At 61.5% G+C, this 18,439-nt stretch overlaps 1 protein-coding gene across 6 annotated transcripts in view; it reads left to right on the top strand.

Moving 5' to 3' along the window:
- Positions 1–17,915, top strand: part of IPO13 (importin 13) — a 67,898-nt gene extending 49,983 nt beyond the window's left edge. Inside the window, exons 11-20 of one of the 6 annotated variants that reach the window (XR_014712601.1) lie at positions 440–583; positions 1,135–1,215; positions 2,693–2,830; positions 3,311–3,407; positions 5,275–5,327; positions 14,430–14,496; positions 14,663–14,721; positions 15,218–15,307; positions 15,710–15,845; positions 17,390–17,915. Coding sequence is in view for 2 of the 6 variants with exons in the window: in XM_084635966.1 (XP_084492092.1) it covers positions 440–583; positions 1,135–1,215; positions 2,693–2,830; positions 3,311–3,407; positions 5,275–5,327; positions 14,430–14,496; positions 14,663–14,721; positions 15,218–15,307; positions 15,664–15,845; positions 17,387–17,486 (1,011 nt within the window). In the remaining 4 variants the exon portion in view is untranslated. Of the gene's footprint in view, positions 1–439; positions 584–1,134; positions 1,216–2,692; positions 2,831–3,310; positions 3,408–5,274; positions 5,328–7,144; positions 7,243–14,429; positions 14,497–14,662; positions 14,722–15,217; positions 15,308–15,663; positions 15,846–17,386 lie in introns of those variants that run through there. The other 5 variants (XR_014712602.1, XM_084635967.1, XM_084635966.1 and 2 more) reach the window with 5 other exon arrangements.
- Positions 17,916–18,439: the final 524 nt, after the last annotated feature.

The raw sequence follows: 18,439 nt of genomic DNA, 5'->3' as shown, positions 1-18,439 counted from the left end.
GATGCAGGTTGCCTTTGCTGCCCCCATGGATCTGCAAGCCTCCATCCTGTGCACCAGAGACTCCCTGGGCTCTCATGGGCAGCAGTTCCCTGGCCCCTCGGGGTCGTGTCATGGGGCAGACTGGTGCCAGACAGGCTGCATGTTAGCTCTGCCACCTGGCTCACAGCAAGTGTCCGTGACGGCTCTCTCCCCCCCTCCTGCTGCTGCCAACAGCTGGGACTTTGCTCCATCCAGGGGAAGTACACGGGGCTCCCTGAAGTCACTGGGGCTCCTCAGCTAGGAGGGTGTGGTGGGGTGAAGGTGGGGGGTGCATTGGCCCTTGACCAGGTGTAGGGAGTGACTTGGGTGGGGCTGTCTGCGGGAATCCCAGTGCGGTTCTGGGCTGGGAGAGGCTCCGTCCCATGTGTGGGCAGGCTGATGGCTTTGCTTCCCCTGCCAGCCCAACCCCTCCAACAAACTGGCCATCATCCACATCCTGGGCCTGCTCTCCAACCTCTTCACCACGCTGGACATCAGCCACCATGACGACGACCACGAGAGCACAGAGGTCAAGAAGCTGCCCATGCCGCAGGGACCCAACCCGGTAGGTGCAGCAGATGTTAGGCTCCAACACTTCCCCACCCTCCCTTAGTGACAGGCTCTGAGCAAAGGGCAGCCCTGCTGGGGCTGTCTCACTGTCACCTTCACCAGCCTATGGAGCAGCTGGCCTGCAGCCCATCCAGAGCCACCCCTGCAGGCTGGCTGCGTGAGGCTGGTACAGCCAGGCAATGGAGAGGTAGCTAATGCAGGTCATGTCTTGTTGATGATGGTGCTGGGAATCCAGCTGCGCTGCTTTCCTCGCCTCTCCTGCCTTGCTGAGCGCAGTGGGCTTTAGTAGGATCCTTGGTGGCTGCTCTGGCTGGTGGCTGCATTGTGGGTTGCCCATCTGGTGGGGGAGATGTCTGTCTGGTGTGGAGGAGGGAAGGGTGTTGCAGTCTCTGAATGCGCAAGGGTTTGAGTCTGGGCCTTGTTTAACACCCACCATCCACACAAATCCCAGAAGTGAGCAGAGCCCTGTCCGTGACAGGGGACTCCGGCAGGGCAGCTGGGTGCGGTATAGCCGAGTGACTGGGCTGTTCCCTCTCCTCCCTTCAGGTGGTGGTGGTTCTGCAGCAAGTCTTCCAGCTCATCCAGAAGGTTCTGAGCAAGTGGCTGAACGATGCCCAGGTGGTGGAGGTAACTGGCACCTGCTGGGTCAGACTGATGTGCCGCAGTGCAGCCTCGCCCAGAGAGGGCAGTCCGATCGGCAGGGATGGGCAGGGCGCTGGGTGACACCACCGGCCACCTGCTGTGGGCAGAGCCTTTCTGTTCTGCAGATTGAGGGGCACCGGCAGAGCTGGGGGAACCCTGGGCAGGGATAGCAGGGGGCTGCGGATCGGGAGTTGCTGGCAGAGCTGGAGGAGGGGGGGCCAAGGCTGGGATAGCAGGGGCTGCAGGTTGGCAGTGAGGGGCATCAGCAGAGCTGTGTGTGGGAGCCCAGGGCTGGGATAGCAGGGGTTGCGGGTCAGGAGTGAGGGGCACCGGATGGGCTGGGATAGTAGGAGCTTTGGGTTGGGAGTGAGGGGCACCGGATGAGCTATGGGGAGCCCAGGGCTGGAATAGCAGGGGCTGCGGGTCGGGAGTGAGGGGCACTGGCAGAGCTGTGTGTGGGGAGCCCAAGGCTGGGATAGCAAGGGCTGTGGGTCGGGAGTGAGGGGCACCGGATGGGCTGGGATAGCAGGGACTGTGGGTCGGGAGTGAGGGGCACCGGATGGGCTGGGATAGCAGGGGCTGTGGGTCGGGAGTGAAGGGCACCGGATGAGCTGTGGGGAGCCCAGGGCTGGAATAGCAAGGGCTGTGGGTCGGGAGTGAGGGGCACCGGATGAGCTGTGGGGAGCCCAAGGCTGGAATAGCAAGGGCTGTGGGTCGGGAGTGAGGGGCACCGGATGGGCTGGGATAGCAGGGGCTGTGGGTCGGGAGTGAGGGGCACCGGATGGGCTGGGATAGCAGGGGCTGTGGGTCGGGAGTGAAGGGCACCGGATGAGCTGTGGGGAGCCCAAGGCTGGAATAGCAAGGGCTGTGGGTCGGGAGTGAGGGGCACCGGATGGGCTGGGATAGCAGGGGCTGTGGGTCGGGAGTGAAGGGCACCGGATGAGCTGTGGGGAGCCCAAGGCTGGAATAGCAAGGGCTGTGGGTCGGGAGTGAGGGGCACCGGATGGGCTGGGATAGCAGGGGCTGTGGGTCGGGAGTGAAGGGCACTGGATGAGCTGTGGGGAGCCCAGGGCTGGAATAGCAAGGGCTGTGGGTCGGGAGTGAGGGGCACCGGATGAGCTGTGGGGAGCCCAGGGCTGGAATAGCAGAGGCTGTGGGTCGGGAGTGAGGGGCACTGGCAGAGCTGTGTGTGGGGAGCCCAAGGCTGGGATAGCAAGGGCTGTGGGTCGGGAGTGAGGGGCACCAGATGAGCAGTGGGGAGCCCAGGACTGGGATACTGGGTGGAGGGAGGGAGGTGCATTGCCAATTAAGTTAATCTGCACAATGCAGCATGCTTCTCGGTCTGGCTAGTCTCTGAGCCCGTAATGCTGGCTCCTTCCCTCCCACTGGACCTGTTCTGCCCTGCGTGGTGCTGGGTGTGTGCTTTGAAGTGTGAGTCACAAGGCCCCTCCTGTCTCTGCAGTCCGTCTGCGCCATCTTTGAGAAGTCCGTGAAGACCCTGCTTGATGACTTTGCCCCCATGGTTCCCCAGCTGTGTGAGATGCTGGGTCAGATGTACAGCACCATCCCCCAAGCGTCTGCGCTGGACCTCACTCGGCAGGTACATGTCAGTGCTGCCTGGCCACAGCGTGTGCCAGGCACTGGGATTTCAGATCTGGGGCCAGAACCCCACTTGCTGTTTTTGCTGGCTTGGCCTGTTCGCTTCTCGCCAGTTGCCTCTCTTGCTCCTGCTGCATGAGGGCATCCCACGCAGGCCTTATGATCCAGCCCTGCTGCTGGGGCAGATCCCCTGACCTAGGAGAGCAGTCTGTGTTGTAGAGGTGACCCCACAGCTGCTCCCTTGGCCTCCAGCTCCCTGTAAGCGGGGAAGGGCAGGGGTGTCTCTGCCCGTCCAGCCTGGAAGCAGGCAGGGCATTGCTTTGCGTGCTGGGCTAGAACGCCTGCTGCTGGTGTGCCCCTGCAGCGCGCGTGCTGGGGACAAAGCAAGGCCTGCAGCTGGGCTTGCAGCTCCGTCTAGACTCCCTGCAGCCCTGGGTGGCTCACAGGCCACCCATAGCTTCCATTCCTCTCTCTCTTCCAGCTGGTTCACATCTTTGCTCACGAGCCTGCCCACTTCCCTCCCATCAAAGCCCTCTTCCTGCTCGTCACCTCCGTCACACTCACCCTCTTCCAGCAAGGTACGTGTACGAACTCTCCCTCCTGCTGGGGGCCTGGTCAGCCTGTTACATGCATGGGCTCTCAGGTGTCTTCCCAGAAATGGCCATTTTCACTCCTAGCCGAGCTCACGGGGCCCCCTCTGCTCCTGGGAGGCGGGTCCCTTCCCCTCCGGCCCAGTGGAAGTGACCGACGTCTCCTCCCCCCAGTACAGAACTGTGAGTTCGGCTCACAGCCCAGCCCCACGCAAGCTGCTGAGAGCACATCCCTGGGGGCTGGTGTATGTTGAAGGAAAGCAGAGCCTCAGTCCAGGGTTGGTGGTGCCCTGCAGTGGGGAGCGGCCCTGCTGGCAGTTCTAGCCGTGCCTGGGCTGCTCTCATGGGACGTGTAGTGCTGGCTGGCATCAAAGGGTTAATGTAAAGCTGGTATTGGGGTGGTTCTCACAGGCCAGTGGCGTTCTAGTCACCCCGGCATCCAGCAGGTGCAGGAGGAGACAGGGACATCCCTCTTCAAAGCTCCTGCTCCCCTTCCATGGGCCAACCCCAGAGCCTGGATTCCTTAGGGGCAGGGTCGCCCCCGACCCAGCCCGGAGCTGAGCTCTCAGGAGTTCTGTTCCCCTGGGGTGTGGTGGAGCTAGGAGCTCTGGAGCAGCTCTCTCTCACTGGTGGAACCGGGTGCACGGGCCCCCTGGCCTCTCGGACCATGTCAGCTGTGCTTGGGTTTGGGGACATGCAGCCAGCCCTGCACTGGGGCGAGGCAAGGGCCCTCCCCGGCGTGGTGTGTCCCGAGCCCAAGGGGGCTTGCTGGGGTGAGGGGCCTGTGCTAATGATGTAGTTCTGGGTCTCTGTCAAAACGGCTGGGCCTGCTCCCCTGGAAGTCTGTGCAGAACTCTGCTTATGTCAGTGGGAGCAGCTTTTGGGGGGGGGCGTGCCTATGTCCAGTAGAAGCTCTTGGCCCAGGGCAGCGATGGTCCTGGCTCTGAGGAGCGGTGGGTAGAGAGCCTCACTCGTTTCAAAGGGCTGGGAAATGAGCACGGTCCAAAGCTGCCGAACCAGCACCAGGGGAGACCTCCTGCCGGAGTGCAGCTCAGCACCCCCTGGCCATGGGGGCTTCACCCCCTTCAGGAGCTGGGGACCCTGTTCTGTGGCAAACAGCCCTGAGCCGAGCAAGTGGATTCTGTGTACAGGGAGCTGGACTGAATGCCTGACCTGTGTTAGCTGAGAGAGGCTTGTGTAGAATCAGAGGCCAGGTGGCCGTGCCGTGGAGTTCTCGAAGCTGAGAGCGCAAGCACAGAAGGGAGGCAGGGAGCTGGCTCTCGGCTTCCTGCACGCAGAGCGGATCGCAAAGCCAGCCGAGCGTCTGGGGAGCAGGGCCGGGGAGGGTGGCTGTGCCGGAGACTCCGGTGACTCGGGAGCCTGAGCCCCCTCCTGGCCTGTTGAGCACTTGCTGAGGTTTGTCATTTATTTGCAGTTATTTTTCAGGACTGAATGGTTTTGCAGACGTCCGTTCAGTCCCCCAATGCAAACGCTCTAATTCTCCTCGTGGAGATGGTGCCCAGCTAGTGCCCCCGCTCCTCCTCCACTCCTCCTCCTCTCCAAGACACGAAGAGCTCCTCCTGGGCGCTTGGCCGCAGTCCCTGGGGGCTTCGGACCCTTTCTTTTGCGGTTTCTTTTTGTTCTTGGGTTCTCCAGTTTCATGATTTTTGTATGTTTTGTTTCTTTAACTTGCTTCAAGCTGCTCATGTCCCCCCTCCTCCCCCCTCGCACCCCTCCCCTGTCCCCCCACACTCCTGTTTTCACTTGTAAATTCTTTCCGTATCACATAACTATATGATGTTGAGTTGCTGTTTGTATGATTTTCTCTTAAGTTACATCTTTATTATATTTTTAGGGCCCAGGGATCATCCTGATATTGTTGATTCATTTATGCAACTCCTGGCACAGGTGTGTTTTAGTTTCTTATTCATTCACTTTCTGTTCTCTCTCTTTCTCTTATTTAATTCAATTTAAACCTATTTTTAGCTTTCTGTTGACAACGTTTTTTTCCTTTTAGTTGAATATCGAGTTTCTCCATCTGTTTCCGTGGAAGTTGAAAACAAAACATTCTCCTTTAGTTCTGGGTTTGCGCCATCCCCCGGGCAGTGCCCTGCTCTGCAGGAGCCTTGGAGCTGCCGCCTCCCGGCGAAATGCTGTGGGGGGCGGCCGGAGCCGGGACGGGATACCTCGTGCTGCTGCGAGCTCAGACTTGTTCTCAAGAAAACTAGAGCGTGTTCCACTCCTCCAGCTGCCTCTCTGCCACGTGGGAGGTCCTCTGGAGCCGAGTCCAGCCTAGCTAGATGGCTCTCTGGTTGGGAGTAGCGACCCCAGCCATTGCAGCGTGACCCCAAACTGCCCTTTAGCGAGGCAGTCTCCCTCTAAGCCTACAGGGGGAGCAGCATCTGGGGTTCAGTCTGGAGCCATGGGGTGACGGGAGCGAGATGTCTGTGGTGGCAGCTGGGCGCCAGCCTGTCTGCCCCGTGGGTCCAGGGAGCCTCTTCTGCCGCCTGGCATCCGGCTCGGGGAGAGCCCTGCACTCGTCCTGTGCCGCCCACCCGCAGCCTGCTCTCACGCTGGGGCACTGGCTCGGGGATGCTGAGACCCGAGCACAGGGTGGTGCTGGAAATGCAGTTTCTGAGGGCAGGCCCTGAAGCCACATGGGGGATGCTGCCTGGCTCTTTGGCACGGGAGCAGATGGGGCGGAGACAGGGCAGTCTGTCCCAGGGACGGCAGAGTTGGTGTCTGCAGGTCTCTGACACAACATGTGCTGGCCGACCCTCTTCAGATCTCTGGGCTCGGTGCCTTTCTCTTGGCTGCTGAGTCTCGAGGTGAGGGCAGGCTCCCGCCCGCCGGAGGCTGGGCCACGCAGGGCTTTGAGAGCTCTGGCTCTGCCGTGTGGCAGCGTGAAAGGCCTGCTTCGCCAGAGGCAGCACCGGCTGCCGTCACAAGGGGCGCTGTCCGAGCCAGCCCAGCTGTCAGAGCGCCCGTGGTTTGGAGGGGCTGGAGCGCAGCGCTGCGTGGAGGCAGGAGTCTGTGTTATGCTGGTGTGTATATACACCTCTCGGGGAGACAGAACGCTGGCACCTCGCCCCACCCAAAGGGAACCTCTGACACCCTCAGCAGGAGCAGGGCAGCCTCTGGGCGCAATGCTGTGCGCAGCTCCCACTTCCCAGGACAGGGGCACCTCTCACCAGGGCCTGGAATTGGCCTGGGCCTCGCCCTCATGGTGGGTTTGAAGAAGCCCCACCAAGGAGCTGGCACGCTGCTGTCCTCAGTAACAAAATGGCCAGGCCTTTGATGTGTGCCTGCACTGCCAGGAGCTGGGCCGGGCCTCTCCGGACTGATGGGTGGAGCAGCCTCCTGACTGGGTCGGCTGGAGCCCAGCCTCCGGGCCCTACAGACATGGTGGCCATGGGCTGGCCTAGGCAGTCAGTGGGGTAGGGTTGGGCTGGACGCAGTTGCGATGAGCGGGCCCCATGGCCCGCTGCGACACAGGCTGAGTCGTGTGTGGGTCCAGCCTGGCTGGCTCACTTGCTGTGGCCATGTCCGCCATTGGGAGCGGATCGAGACGGCACCTGCTGCTCCAGGAGAGCCAGGCTGGTCAGCGAGTCACAACCCCTAGCCCCCAGGCCAGGGCTGCCAGGCTCCAGTGTGTGGTGCCCGGGACCCGCCCTCTGTGGGGAATGCTGGCACCAGCTGCTTCCTCCAGTCTGATGTTCTTACAGGTGCTCTGTCTGCCTGCACAGTGATGCACCAGCGCATGTGTCTGGGCCCCACAAACCTGCGTGGCTGGAGCACACACTGCAGTGGGCTGTAGATACAGGTACGTCTGTCCTGCGCTGCTGCTCACTGAGCTCCGCTCCCTCCTCCTGCGCTCTCTAGCATAGAACAATACAAGCCCAGTCACCACTTGGCTTTTGTTTTCCAGCTGTGCGGCACCTCCCAGCCTCTGCCCTAGCTGCTGTACCCTGCAGCCAGCAAGAGCACTGGGCAGCCGGGGCCTGGGATCTCGAGTGCAGCGTGGAGGGGAGTGGGGTGGGGGCCTTGTGCTAAAGCTTCGGCCAGCGCCCTTGTGCCTCTGAAATGTGCCCAGTTCTTTCAAGTGCAGAACTGGCTGGTGCTGGAACGGGGCAGTTAGTACGGGGGGCGTCCTGGCAGCCCTCCTGAGCTCTTCCTAGCATTCCCGGCTACCAGTTTCCTGCCAACTTCCTGCCCGCCCTGGCTTTCCCCTGTAGATTGTCCAGCTGCCCCCTCTAGTGGGTGGAGCTGGCAAGGGAGTGGGCGGTGAATTATCTTGCATTTCACAGATTCACTTTGCCTGACATTGGTGTAATGAAAACTAATATATAAATGTGGTGTTTTGAAACTCAGCCTTCTGACCCCAGCCTACTTCTACCCACCTGACGCGAGAGGGACTTCCCAGGGGCTGGTCACTTCCCACTGAAATCCATAACAGTCATGAGACTATTGTGGTGTCTTGAAAATGTTGTCTCCTCTGAGCCCTCCCAAGCTGCCGTGACCCCTCCTCTGTGCAGGGATGCAGCAAAGGCGCAGCCTGGCTCCTCCACCCATCCCGGATAATGCCACACCCGCTGACCTCCCAAGGCTGGAAAGAGCAGGTTTCTCTGGGCATTGCCCCCGCCCCACCAGAACTTGGTGGATGCCCATGCGCCCAGCCTTCCTGCCCCCAGGAGCACTGCTGGCAGCTGGCACAGTGTCTATTTCTCCTGGGAACATCTCTCTCCTGCCTGCCCCAGCATCTCTGTCTGTGGAGGGAAGGACTCCGCATCAGGGGTGGCTGTTAGGGTCAGGTGGGAGATGCAGCGACTGCACCCCACCCCTCCCAAAGCCAGCCTCTGCCTCAGCATCTGTTGGATGCTCATCATCCCCCTGCCCTTCCTCGCCCCTCTCTGGCAGCCCCATGCAGCCTCTCCATGGGGCACAGCGTTTCTCCGCCACAGGTTACAGCTGAAGGCCACGTGTTTTAATGCAGTCTCCCAAGCCCTTCCGGCTTGTCCTAGCCGTAGCTGCCACCACTTCTCTGGCCACCTCTTTCTCTACACAGACTCTGAGGAATTGCCTTGTGCAGAGGAAGGCAAAATCTCCTCCTCCTGAGGACTCTGATTCCAGGAGCTGGTCTGACGACGTGGGCCTGGACGGGCCTCACTCACCACATCCAAGTGCAGCTGATTTCTGACGGAGAATCCACCGTTGCCCAGGCACTTTGGTCCAGCAGTTAATCACCTTCCCCATTCAAAACCTGGGCCTGATCTCTGACTGAATTTGTCTGGCTTCAGCTTCCAGCCCTGGGTCCTTGGCCAGCCTTTCTCTGCTTGGTTCAAGAGCCCTTCAGTACTTGGGATTTTCTCCCCAGGAAGGTACCTGCAGATAGTTGTCAGGTCAGCTCTCGGCCTTTGTTTTGATAAACTGAACAGACGGAGCTCTTTAAATCTCTCACTGTCAGGCATTTCCTCCAGCCCTCCAAACAATTTTGTGGCTCTTTCCTGCACCCTCTTCAGTTTTTCCACATCCTTTTAAAAATGTGGCCCCCGGTGCAGGATGCAGTGTGCCAATGTGAGTCTTGCCATTGCGGCGTACAGAGCTGTAATCCCCGCCCTACTCCCACTCCCTGCTCTTCTGTGGCTTTATCCCTTTGTGCCACAGCAGGGCACTGGGAGCTCCTATTGAGGGGCTTGTCTGCTATGACCACTGGATCCTGCTTTCCAGGGTATCGCCCCAGGCTGCAGGGGCGGCAGGCATTCCTTGTTCTCTGATGGATGATTTTGCATTCGGCTTGCTTCCCTGGGCCCAGCTTGTCAAGCCATCCGGTTTGCTCCATATGACTGTCCTGTCCTCATTACTTAACATGCTGCCAGACTTCGTGCCACCCAGAGATCTTCTCAGCAGTGATTCTGTGTTTACTTCCAGGCCCCTGACAATGGTGTCAGGCCTCGAGCTGGTTCCTGGGGGACTCCACTAGAAACACCCCATTTGATGAGTTCTGTCAGCCAGCCAATTCTTTTCTTTAAGAACATGACAACATGAGAATGGCCAGACTGGGTCAGGCCAGTGGTCCAGTTAGCCCAATATCCCATCTTCCAACGGGCTGATGCCAGGTGCCCCAGAGGGAAGGAACAGAGCTGGGCAGTGATCCATCCCCTGTCGCCCATTCCCAGCTTCTGGCAGTCATTTATTTAGTATGTATAAATCTAGTTTATATTTATTTATTTTTTTCACTTTCTTATACTAACCCAAACATTCTAGGTGCCAGCCTATAGGAGCACTACACACCAGAAGTGAGAGAGCAGCAGATTCATGAAACCTTGGGTTCCCGCATGTTTCCAGAACATGGATTTTTATGGCACGTGTTGGGGAGGAGAAAGAGAAGTTAACTAGTTCTTAACCCATTTATCATGTGCTTTCTTGAAGGTGTGTAGTGCTAGTTTTTAATCCGAATTTCATGCCAAACGTCTACAAAAGTTAAAATGTTCCATCTGTGCACTCACCTTCATCAGCCAGACTTGTGGTCTCAGCAAAGAATGGAATCCGATTTGTGTAGCGGAGCCTGCTTTCCATAAAGCCGTGCAGGCTGGCATTGATTACATCCCCATTCTTTATCAATTGAACCCAGGCCTGCTTTTCTATTATTCTGCTTGGGACTGGGGTCTCCTCCCAACCTGAGCAAGCCTCTGGCCATGTCTGCCATGTGCTTTATAAAGTCCAGAAGCACTTGTGCCTCCAGACCAATGTGGATGCCTTGAGCCCGAAGCCACCCAGAGTGTTTGGGTTTCTGGCTGAGGGCTCTGCCTCCCGCTCAGACTCAGCGGGTGCACGTGGGAGCGGTTGCTCCGACACCAGCATGGGGCCCCCCTGCCTCCTTTGCATTACGCTGGCCCTGTGGGACACAGATCAGACTCCCCTCCCCTTAGCCCCTAGCCTGGAGAAGGAGTAGAGGCCATGTTTTTCATTGTCTGGGCAGCCCTCATTCCCACTGGCTCTGTCTCAGCGGAGCCGTCTGTCAGCAGCAGGAAGAAGCGCACTCTTGCTCCTTCCCAAGCTTTGAGCTGCCTGGGGGCCCGGTTCCTGGTGCAGCAGAGCCCCTTCTTCCATTCAGCAGTGCCTCCAAGGCCCCGGGCATGTTCCAGGCCTGCCTTTCCTGTCCACATGTGTCAGCAGGCCAGGGGCTCAGGACTGCGCTGCAGGTGAGGCCTCTCCAGGCCTTCTTCCTCTCTGGCCTGGTGGTGCTCTCCGTCCTAGTCTGTCAGTCTCTGGGATGGGGGCTGCTGGGGAGTCATGTGACTTCCAGGAAGCCTCACCCAGAATCCCAGTGGATGCCAGCCTGCCCAAAGGGGACAGGACTGGGGCGTGAGCTCCCAGAGAGAGTCCAGAGGGCCCCAGCCCCTTTGCACTTTCTCCACCACACTTGATTCAAACAGGATGTCGCAGTTGGGCAGCAGGTGCCTGTTACTGCCTGGGCAGCCCCAAGAGCTTCTTCCTCGGCACCCAGGCTCTCCACATCTCCGCCCAAGTAGAGCGCACCCATTGGACCAGGCTGGCCCCCTACGTCCGTGGGAAGCTGGATCTAGGCAGATTGGAGGAGCAGAATATCCCTTCGCTCAGCTGAATCCTGCAACCCTCGGCAATGCTGCTCCATGTGGGGCCTCCGTCCCAGCTCAGCAAGCAGCTCCTGGTGCGCCCACCACAGCTGGCGGACACACACCTTCCTCTTCCATTGCTTGGGGCTTGGGCAGACCTTTCCCAGGTAGGTCAGAGGGTACTGACTGGGGGTAACTCTCATTGCCTTCCCCAACCCTTGGCCCTGCTGGGCCATGGCCTCGTCTCCGGGGACTCCCCTCTGTCAGGAGCCATGCTGCAATGGGAGGCGGAGCTACTGAACTTACGGGGCTGGAGGTTGACTGCCTGCTCCCATCTCTCAGCTGATCCCTGAGAGAGAGAAGGCATTTCACACAAGCCATCGGCAGCCTGGCTGCTCTTTCCATGGCATGAGACTCAAAGCGTTTGTCCTTATGGGTGTAGTGATTTCCCCAAGCTGGGTTTAGTAGGGGGCCCAGCTACGGGGCTCTGTAGGAACTGCTGCTGCCTTGGAGCTCAGCTGCAGAGCCCATCTGGGCAGCTGCTCATGTCTCAGGCCCGCTCGCAAGGGCCTGTCGAGAAGTGGAGTTTCAGTTTGGCCCCTTGTGTTCTCAACACGGCTTCTGTGAGCCTCCTAGAAACACTTTTCCATCTCCACCCACAGAGCAGCTACCTCTGAGCAAGGAGCCCTTCTTGGAGGGGCCCCTGCCCGGGTGAGCTTCCCAGCTCCCACCGGCTTGTCCCCTCAAGAGCTGGCTGCTCCCTCTTTTGCCCTACCCCATCCTCCAAAGGGAGCCGCTCTGCCTCATTTGACAAGCCAGGCCTGTGGCCACTGCACTAAGGGACAGCGAGACCAAGGCTCTGTTCTCTGTGCAAAGTGCCCCCAGAGCCCTCTCCTGGACTCGGCTCGCTCCCATCGGCCTTGCCCTGAGGAGGACAGAGTCTCCTATGGCCACAGCTGTGAAGCTGCTCCCCAGGCCTCTGGCTGCAGCCTGCCTGCCTTCCTCCCCTGTTCCACTGCGTGCTGCTCCACACTCTTCCGGGCCTGCACCCTTCCAGAGTGTCCCTCTTTGCCTGGCTCTTCTCTGGGGCTTTGGGCGCCAGCATGGTCTGAAAGGTACATCTACACACACCTCCTGGGTCAGCTGATTTGGGCTCAGGCTGTGGAGCTGTACAATGGCTGTGCAGATGGTCGGGTGCAGGCTGGAACGTGGGGGCTGGGACCACATGAAGGGGGTGTACCGCACGGGATGTGCATGGATACTGCGCCTACATACAAGGAATATGATGGATCATCCAAATGTTACACTGAGCTGTCTCCCGTGGCATTATGGTACATGGCTGAGGTGGAGGCAGGGAAGTCAGCTGCCCCAAACCAGTGCAGAGAAATCTAGTTCCAGCAGCAGGCTGCGCGGCTTGATTTATAGCACACCTGTGCTGTGGGCCCACAGACCGGGTAGATGGCTCTCATTCCTCGGGCCTGTGTCACTGGCCGACTCCCGTAATGCCCAAGAGGTCAGTCTTCGCAGAGTGAGACGCTGGTCACAGCAGCAGGTCATGCAGGCGGGGAGCTGCCCGTCAGCAGAGACTGATGTCCCAAATTGACGAGAACAGCTGCAGCGACACTATGCTAGAAATGGAGGGGTCTCAGTGCTCACGCTCCAGAGCACAAAACTTCCATGCCATCCTACAGAGAGGCGCAACTTCCTGCAAACACGGGCCGTTGGCCTGTCATGTAGGGATGTCGGGCCAGCCAGCCCGCTGCTCTGATGTGGGGAGAGCCCCGTGCAGTCACCACAGCTGCTCTAGGGGAAGGGTCAGGGAACTATTTTATTTATTTTTTACGGTAGACATCCCAGCCTTTCCCACTGCCCTGTGAGCAGACGGGGCTGCTGGCTGCCATGGGGCATGGAGAGCTGCGTCCTGTTTGTCTATACACACCTGCATAATCAGACCCCCCCGTCACAGCTGTAGAACCAGCCCTGTTTAGGAGGCACACAGCTCATGGCTGGCCTGTCACTCAGCTGGCTCAGGCCTGGTGACGCGCTGCAGATCCTGAGGCCAGGGTGGAGCTTGTGAGAAGGGCAGGGGGCAGTCTGTTGGGATCGCGGGTGGTGGGCTGCTTGCCAGCCTGCAGCATGCTGAGGGGCTGGCATGATCCAGGGCAATGGGAATCGGGCAGCGGCAGGTGTCTAGGTCTGCGGCTGCCCCAGCAGCTGGGCACGCTGCTCAGCGAGAGGCTGGTCAAAGGCCTGCCAGGGCAGAAGCCAGTTTCCCGGTTGGTGTTTGTCACTGGTAGCTTGCCCCTACCCTCCGGCTATGTGCACAGGGCGTGGGTCCTGTCTGCTGGCCAGTGTTTCTCTGGGCATCGAGAGCTGCAGCTGCTCGGTGACCAGGCTGGGAAGGATGGTCCGCTGCGCTGTCCGTGGTGCTGGTGGGCCGCGCTGGGCACTAGCCAGGCCAGCAGAGTGTATCCTCCAGGCTCCCTTGCAGGCTGTGGAAACGGCATACGAAGCTGCCCCTCTGCCCGGCCAGTCCCTCCTGCCGTGGGAGGGCTCTGGGATCAGGGAAGTCCTTGGCTTTCTTCCGCTGGGCAGAGGCTCTGCCCTAGAGAGGGCTGGGCCCACGCCACAGCAGCTTGGTTTGAATCCCTCCATTTCCCGTTAACTGGCGACAGAAATCCCCTGCCTCTTCTCTGAAGGCCCGTGTCTCAGCGAGGGTGTCACAAGCCACCTGGCTGGAGGTGGCCTGGCGTGCCAGGGCGTAGGGCACCTCTCCCATCAAGGGGGGTGGCTGAACAGCAAACGTCTGAGCCCGCCAGTCAGCAGAAGGCCGAAGCTCCTCACGCTACAGAGCCGCTTGCTAGTCGGGAGATGCCAAGCAGCCTAGAGCTGCTTCCCCTTCTCCAGTCCCCCCCTTGATCTCTGCCCCCCAGAACCAAGGTGTAAGGGGGTGACATGTTCAGACCTGGTGGCCTGGAAGCAGGGCTGTTACTCTGACCCGGTAAACCCCGTTAGCCCCACAAGGGGAAACCCCTCTCTTCGTAAGGAAAGGGGTGGCCAAAACCTGAGTGTTTCTACCGCCCCTGCTGAGCCGGGCTCTGCTCGGCCCTGGCAGCGTCCCTCTGCCGTGGTGGGAAGAGACAAGCTTCGTCCGCGTCTGTGTGCCAGCAGTGTGCACGGAACAGCCGTGGCCGCCGGCCGCAGAGTCCCAGGGCCTAGGGGAGCACCGGGATGGGCTCGATGGGTGTTTTCTGGGGGAAATGGGTTTTCCCCTTTCTGCTGTGGGAAAGATGCTCTTCAGACTGGCTGCACCAGGTAAGTGTGTGCCCAGTGGTGGGGCAGTGGTGAGCTCTGGGTTCGCTCTGTCCGCTGGCTCTGCAGAGCGGGTTATTGTGGCTGTGTGTCTGCTTTGCAGGCTCTCAAAAGGAAGCCCGACCTGTTCCTGTGCAGCACCCTGGACGTCCAAGCGGTGTTCCAGTGTGGTGAGTAGCCCTGGCAGCCAGGACCGTGGCAGCCAGCCCCAAACCCTCTGGGGAACCGCCACCCCCTTGTGGGGAGACTGCAGAGGGCCGGGGTAGGCGTGGGGGGTGTCCTGGGGAAGAGGGGTGGCTCTTCTGGCTGCTAACCCCGATGGTTTCTGCCCCTCAGGTGTCCTCTCCCTGAAGTTCCCTGAGGCCTTGACCGTCAAAGCCTCCTGTGGCTTTTTTGTGAGTGTTGTGGCTTCTCTCTCTGGCTGGTGCTGGTCGTGTGGCTGCACTACAGGGGCCTGCTTCGGGGGAGCTGTTCCCCTGGGGCTCCCAGGCCGACAGGCCCCATCCCTGGGTATGGAGGAGGAAGGCTTAGATGACCAGGGCTCCTCTCCTGCTGCAGCTCTGGGACTTGGTGCCCTGACCCTAACTGGGTCCCCTGCACCCTGGGGTTGGGTGCCGTAATCAGCCGGGCCCTGCCGTGCAATGTTCTGTGGCTCTGCAGGCACCGGGTGTCCTGCTCCTTTGGGCCCTGGGGCTTCTCTGGGTTCTGCTCCAAATTCACTGACCCTGCTACGGAGGAGGGGCTAGAGGTGATGGGCTTGGGGGCTCCTAGGCAAGTGACCGCCCTGTGCCCTGGGGGTGGGGGAATAGCGGCTCTCTGGGCCCACTGCTTGGGCGCTGCCTGAAGGGCTGGTCTCTGGGGCTGAGCTGAACTCCCCCTGTCCTGTCGCAGACGGAGCTGCTGCCTCGGTGTGGAGAAGTCCCCCCTGTGGGGCAGGTGGTACATGAGCATGGCAAGCTGCTGCTGCAGGCTGTGCTGGAGGTAAGGGGGCAGGCCCCGGAGATGGGGGAGGGGCAGGGTTTGGGCCAGGGCCCCGGGGGGCACAGCAGGAGTTGGGGGGCAGACCCTGGGGCACGTATTATCTGCCAATGTAGCGTCCCCTCAGCAGACCTTGGCCAAGCGTTGAGTCCTCCCTGCGTGGACCTGTGCCGGGTGGGTCTTCCCACAGGCGGGTCTGCACTGTCCCTGGCAGCTGCTTGCGCCCTGGGCAGTGCATTGTTGGTGCTGCTACATCAGGGCTCCCCCCAGGAGCGGGGGCTCCGAAAATCGGGCCCTTGGCTGGTGCTGCCAGGCCAGCACTCCTCTGGCACGCGCTCAGCAGGGTCTGTGCTTCGCAGGGCGTCGGGGGCCAGGCCTCCCGCAGCCTGATGGATCACTTTGCAGAGATCCTCTTCACCCTGAGCAAGCACTGCTTCAGCTACCTGAGCGTCTGGATGAAGGAGGCCATGCAGCAGGAGGGCTTCCCCTCGGCCCGCGTCAGCCCGGAGCAGAAGGACACCTTCAGCCAGCAGATCCTCAGGTGGGGCTGACCTGAGGAGCTCACAGCCCAGGCTGATCCCAGAGGGGAGACGCCCCTTACAGGAGCAAACCTCTTTCCCCCCCGCCCCCCAAGCTCTGCATGCCAGCTGGCCCTGCCTGGGGAGCCCCCCTGGCTCTATGTGCTATCCAGCCCCACAAAGGGAGCCACTGGCCCCACAAGGAGAGCCCCCCCCCGGCTCTGTGTGCTATCCAGCCCCGTAAGTGGAGCCCCTGCCCCCCCCCCAGCTCTGCACACCTGCTGGCCCCACAAGGGGAGCCCCCCGGCTCTGTGTGCTATCCAGCCCCACAAGGGGAGCCCCTGCCCCCCCAGCTCTGCACACCTGCTGGCCCCACAAGGAGAGCCCCCCCAGCTCTGTGTGCTATCCAGCCCCGTAAGTGGAGCCCCTGCCCCCCCCAGCTCTGCACACCTGCTGGCCCCACAAGGGGAGCCCCCTGGCTCTGTGTGCTATCCAGCCCCACAAGGGGAGCCCCTGCCCCCCCAGCTCTGCACACCTGCTGGCCCCACAAGGAGAGCCCCCCCGGCTCTGTGTGCTATCCAGCCCCACAAGGGGAGCCCCTGCCCCCCCAGCTCTGCACACCTGCTGGCCCCACAAGGAGAGCCCCCCCAGCTCTGTGTGCTATCCAGCCCCGTAAGTGGAGCCCCTGCCCCCCCCAGCTCTGCACACCTGCTGGCCCCACAAGGGGAGCCCCCTGGCTCTGTGTGCTATCCAGCCCCACAAGGGGAGCCCCTGCCCCCCCAGCTCTGCACACCTGCTGGCCCCACAAGGAGAGCCCCCCCGGCTCTGTGTGCTATCCAGCCCCGTAAGTGGAGCCCCTGCCCCCCCAGCTCTGCACACCTGCTGGCCCCACAAGGAGAGCCCCCCCGGCTCTGTGTGCTATCCAGCCCCGCAAGTGGAGCCCCTGCCCCCCCCCCCAGCTCTGCACACCTGCTGGCCCCACAAGGAGAGCCCCCCCGGCTCTGTGTGCTATCCAGCCCCGCAAGTGGAGCCCCTGCCCCCCCCAGCTCTGCACACCTGCTGGCCCCACAAGGAGAGCCCCCCACCCCAGCTCTGTGTGCTATCCAGCCCCGCAAGTGGAGCCCCTGCCCCCCCCAGCTCTGCACACCTGCTGGCCCCACAAGGGGAGCCTCCCCGGCTCTGTGTGCTATCCTGCCCCGCAAGGGGAGCCCCTGCCCCCCAGCTCTGCACACCAGCCGGCCCCACAAGGGGAGCCCCCCGGCTCTGTGTGCTATCCAGCCCCGCAAGGGGAGCCCCTGCCCCCCCAGCTCTGCACACCAGCCGGCCCCACAAGGGGAGCCCCCCGGCTCTGTGTGCTATCCTGCCCCGCAAGGGGAGCCCCTGCCCCCCCAGCTCTACACACCAGCTGGCCCCGCTAGGGGTGCCCCCAGCTTTGCATGCTGCCGCCGCCGGCTCTCCCGTGCTGCTGGTCCCTTGGGCAGCGGGCTGGCTGTGGGCCAGGGGCGAGCATTGGCAGAGTCTGTCCCTTGTGTCTGGCTCACGCGTGTCCCTGTCTCCGTGTTAGCAGAGAGCGCGTGAACAAGAGGCGCGTGAAGGAGATGGTGAAGGAGTTCACCCTTCTGTGCCGGGGACTGCATGGCACCGAATACACAGCCGACTACTGAGAGCCCCGCCAGGAGAGCAGACGGACCGCCCAGGCCAGCTCTTCCCCGCACGGCAGCCCCCGTCCTCCCCGCCCCACTGCAATCGGCTCGTAGAATAACCCTCCACCTAGAAGTAACCCGCTCCGGACGCTGCTCAGCTACGACCCTCTGTTCCCCAGCATGCTCCCCCCGGCAGGGGCTGGGAGCGGGCAGCAGCAGCTGCAGGACATGGCGGGGAGGCTGGACAGACGGACCTGGCACAGTGACTGCCCTTGCTGTGGCTTGGCTGCCAGCCCTTCCCGTGGGCAGCCATGCGCTGGAGTCCCTGCGGGAGTCTGCCCCCTCGCGTGTCCATGGTGGTGACTGTCCCGCACCAGGGGGCCTTGCCCTCTGGCCGTGTGTATATGGTTGGGGGGAGCCCTGCACCTAATTATAGTCAGGATATTTCTATGCTGCGGCCGTGCTTCTTCTGCTGTGCCTGGGGGAACCCCGCAGAGCCTCCCCTCTCCGTGCGGCCTTGGTACTCCTCTGCACATGGCCAGCAGGGGCCACTCAGGCTGCAACCCAGGGGGAGAGGAGCTCAGCATGCAGGGGTGCTGGGAGCTCCTGTCTGCCAGGGGTTTGGCTAGTTGTTTTGTGCAGCAGCCCCCTTGCCCGGCTGCTCTCTGAACAGGCTCTGGGCCCTGGGAGCCCAGGGCAAAGAGTGGCCAAGGGGAGCCGGCGTGAGGCTGGCACGGATGGGTGGAGAGGCTTTGCCCTAGCTGCGGCTTGGGAGCCCTGGCTAGCTGCCCGAGGGGAAGCACCAGGCCAGGCGAGCTGCAGACACTGGCCTGAGCACAGAGCCAGTAGTCGATGCATCTAACTGCAGCTCGGCGCTAGCCAAAGTGGCCTGCAGCAGAGCAGGCCAAGGCTTGTCTGCCGGTCCGTCTGGTCTGGTGAGGGGGGGGCTCTCACAGGGGCCAGGGCTGGAGTGT

The sequence above is a fragment of the Lepidochelys olivacea genome, assembly GCF_965140295.1.
Source record: "Lepidochelys olivacea isolate rLepOli2 genome assembly, chromosome: 8".
In the NCBI taxonomy this organism is placed as follows: domain Eukaryota; kingdom Metazoa; phylum Chordata; order Testudines; family Cheloniidae; genus Lepidochelys; species Lepidochelys olivacea.
Note: the sequence above shows the minus strand (reverse complement) of the source record. Positions and strands in the feature narration are given on the sequence as shown.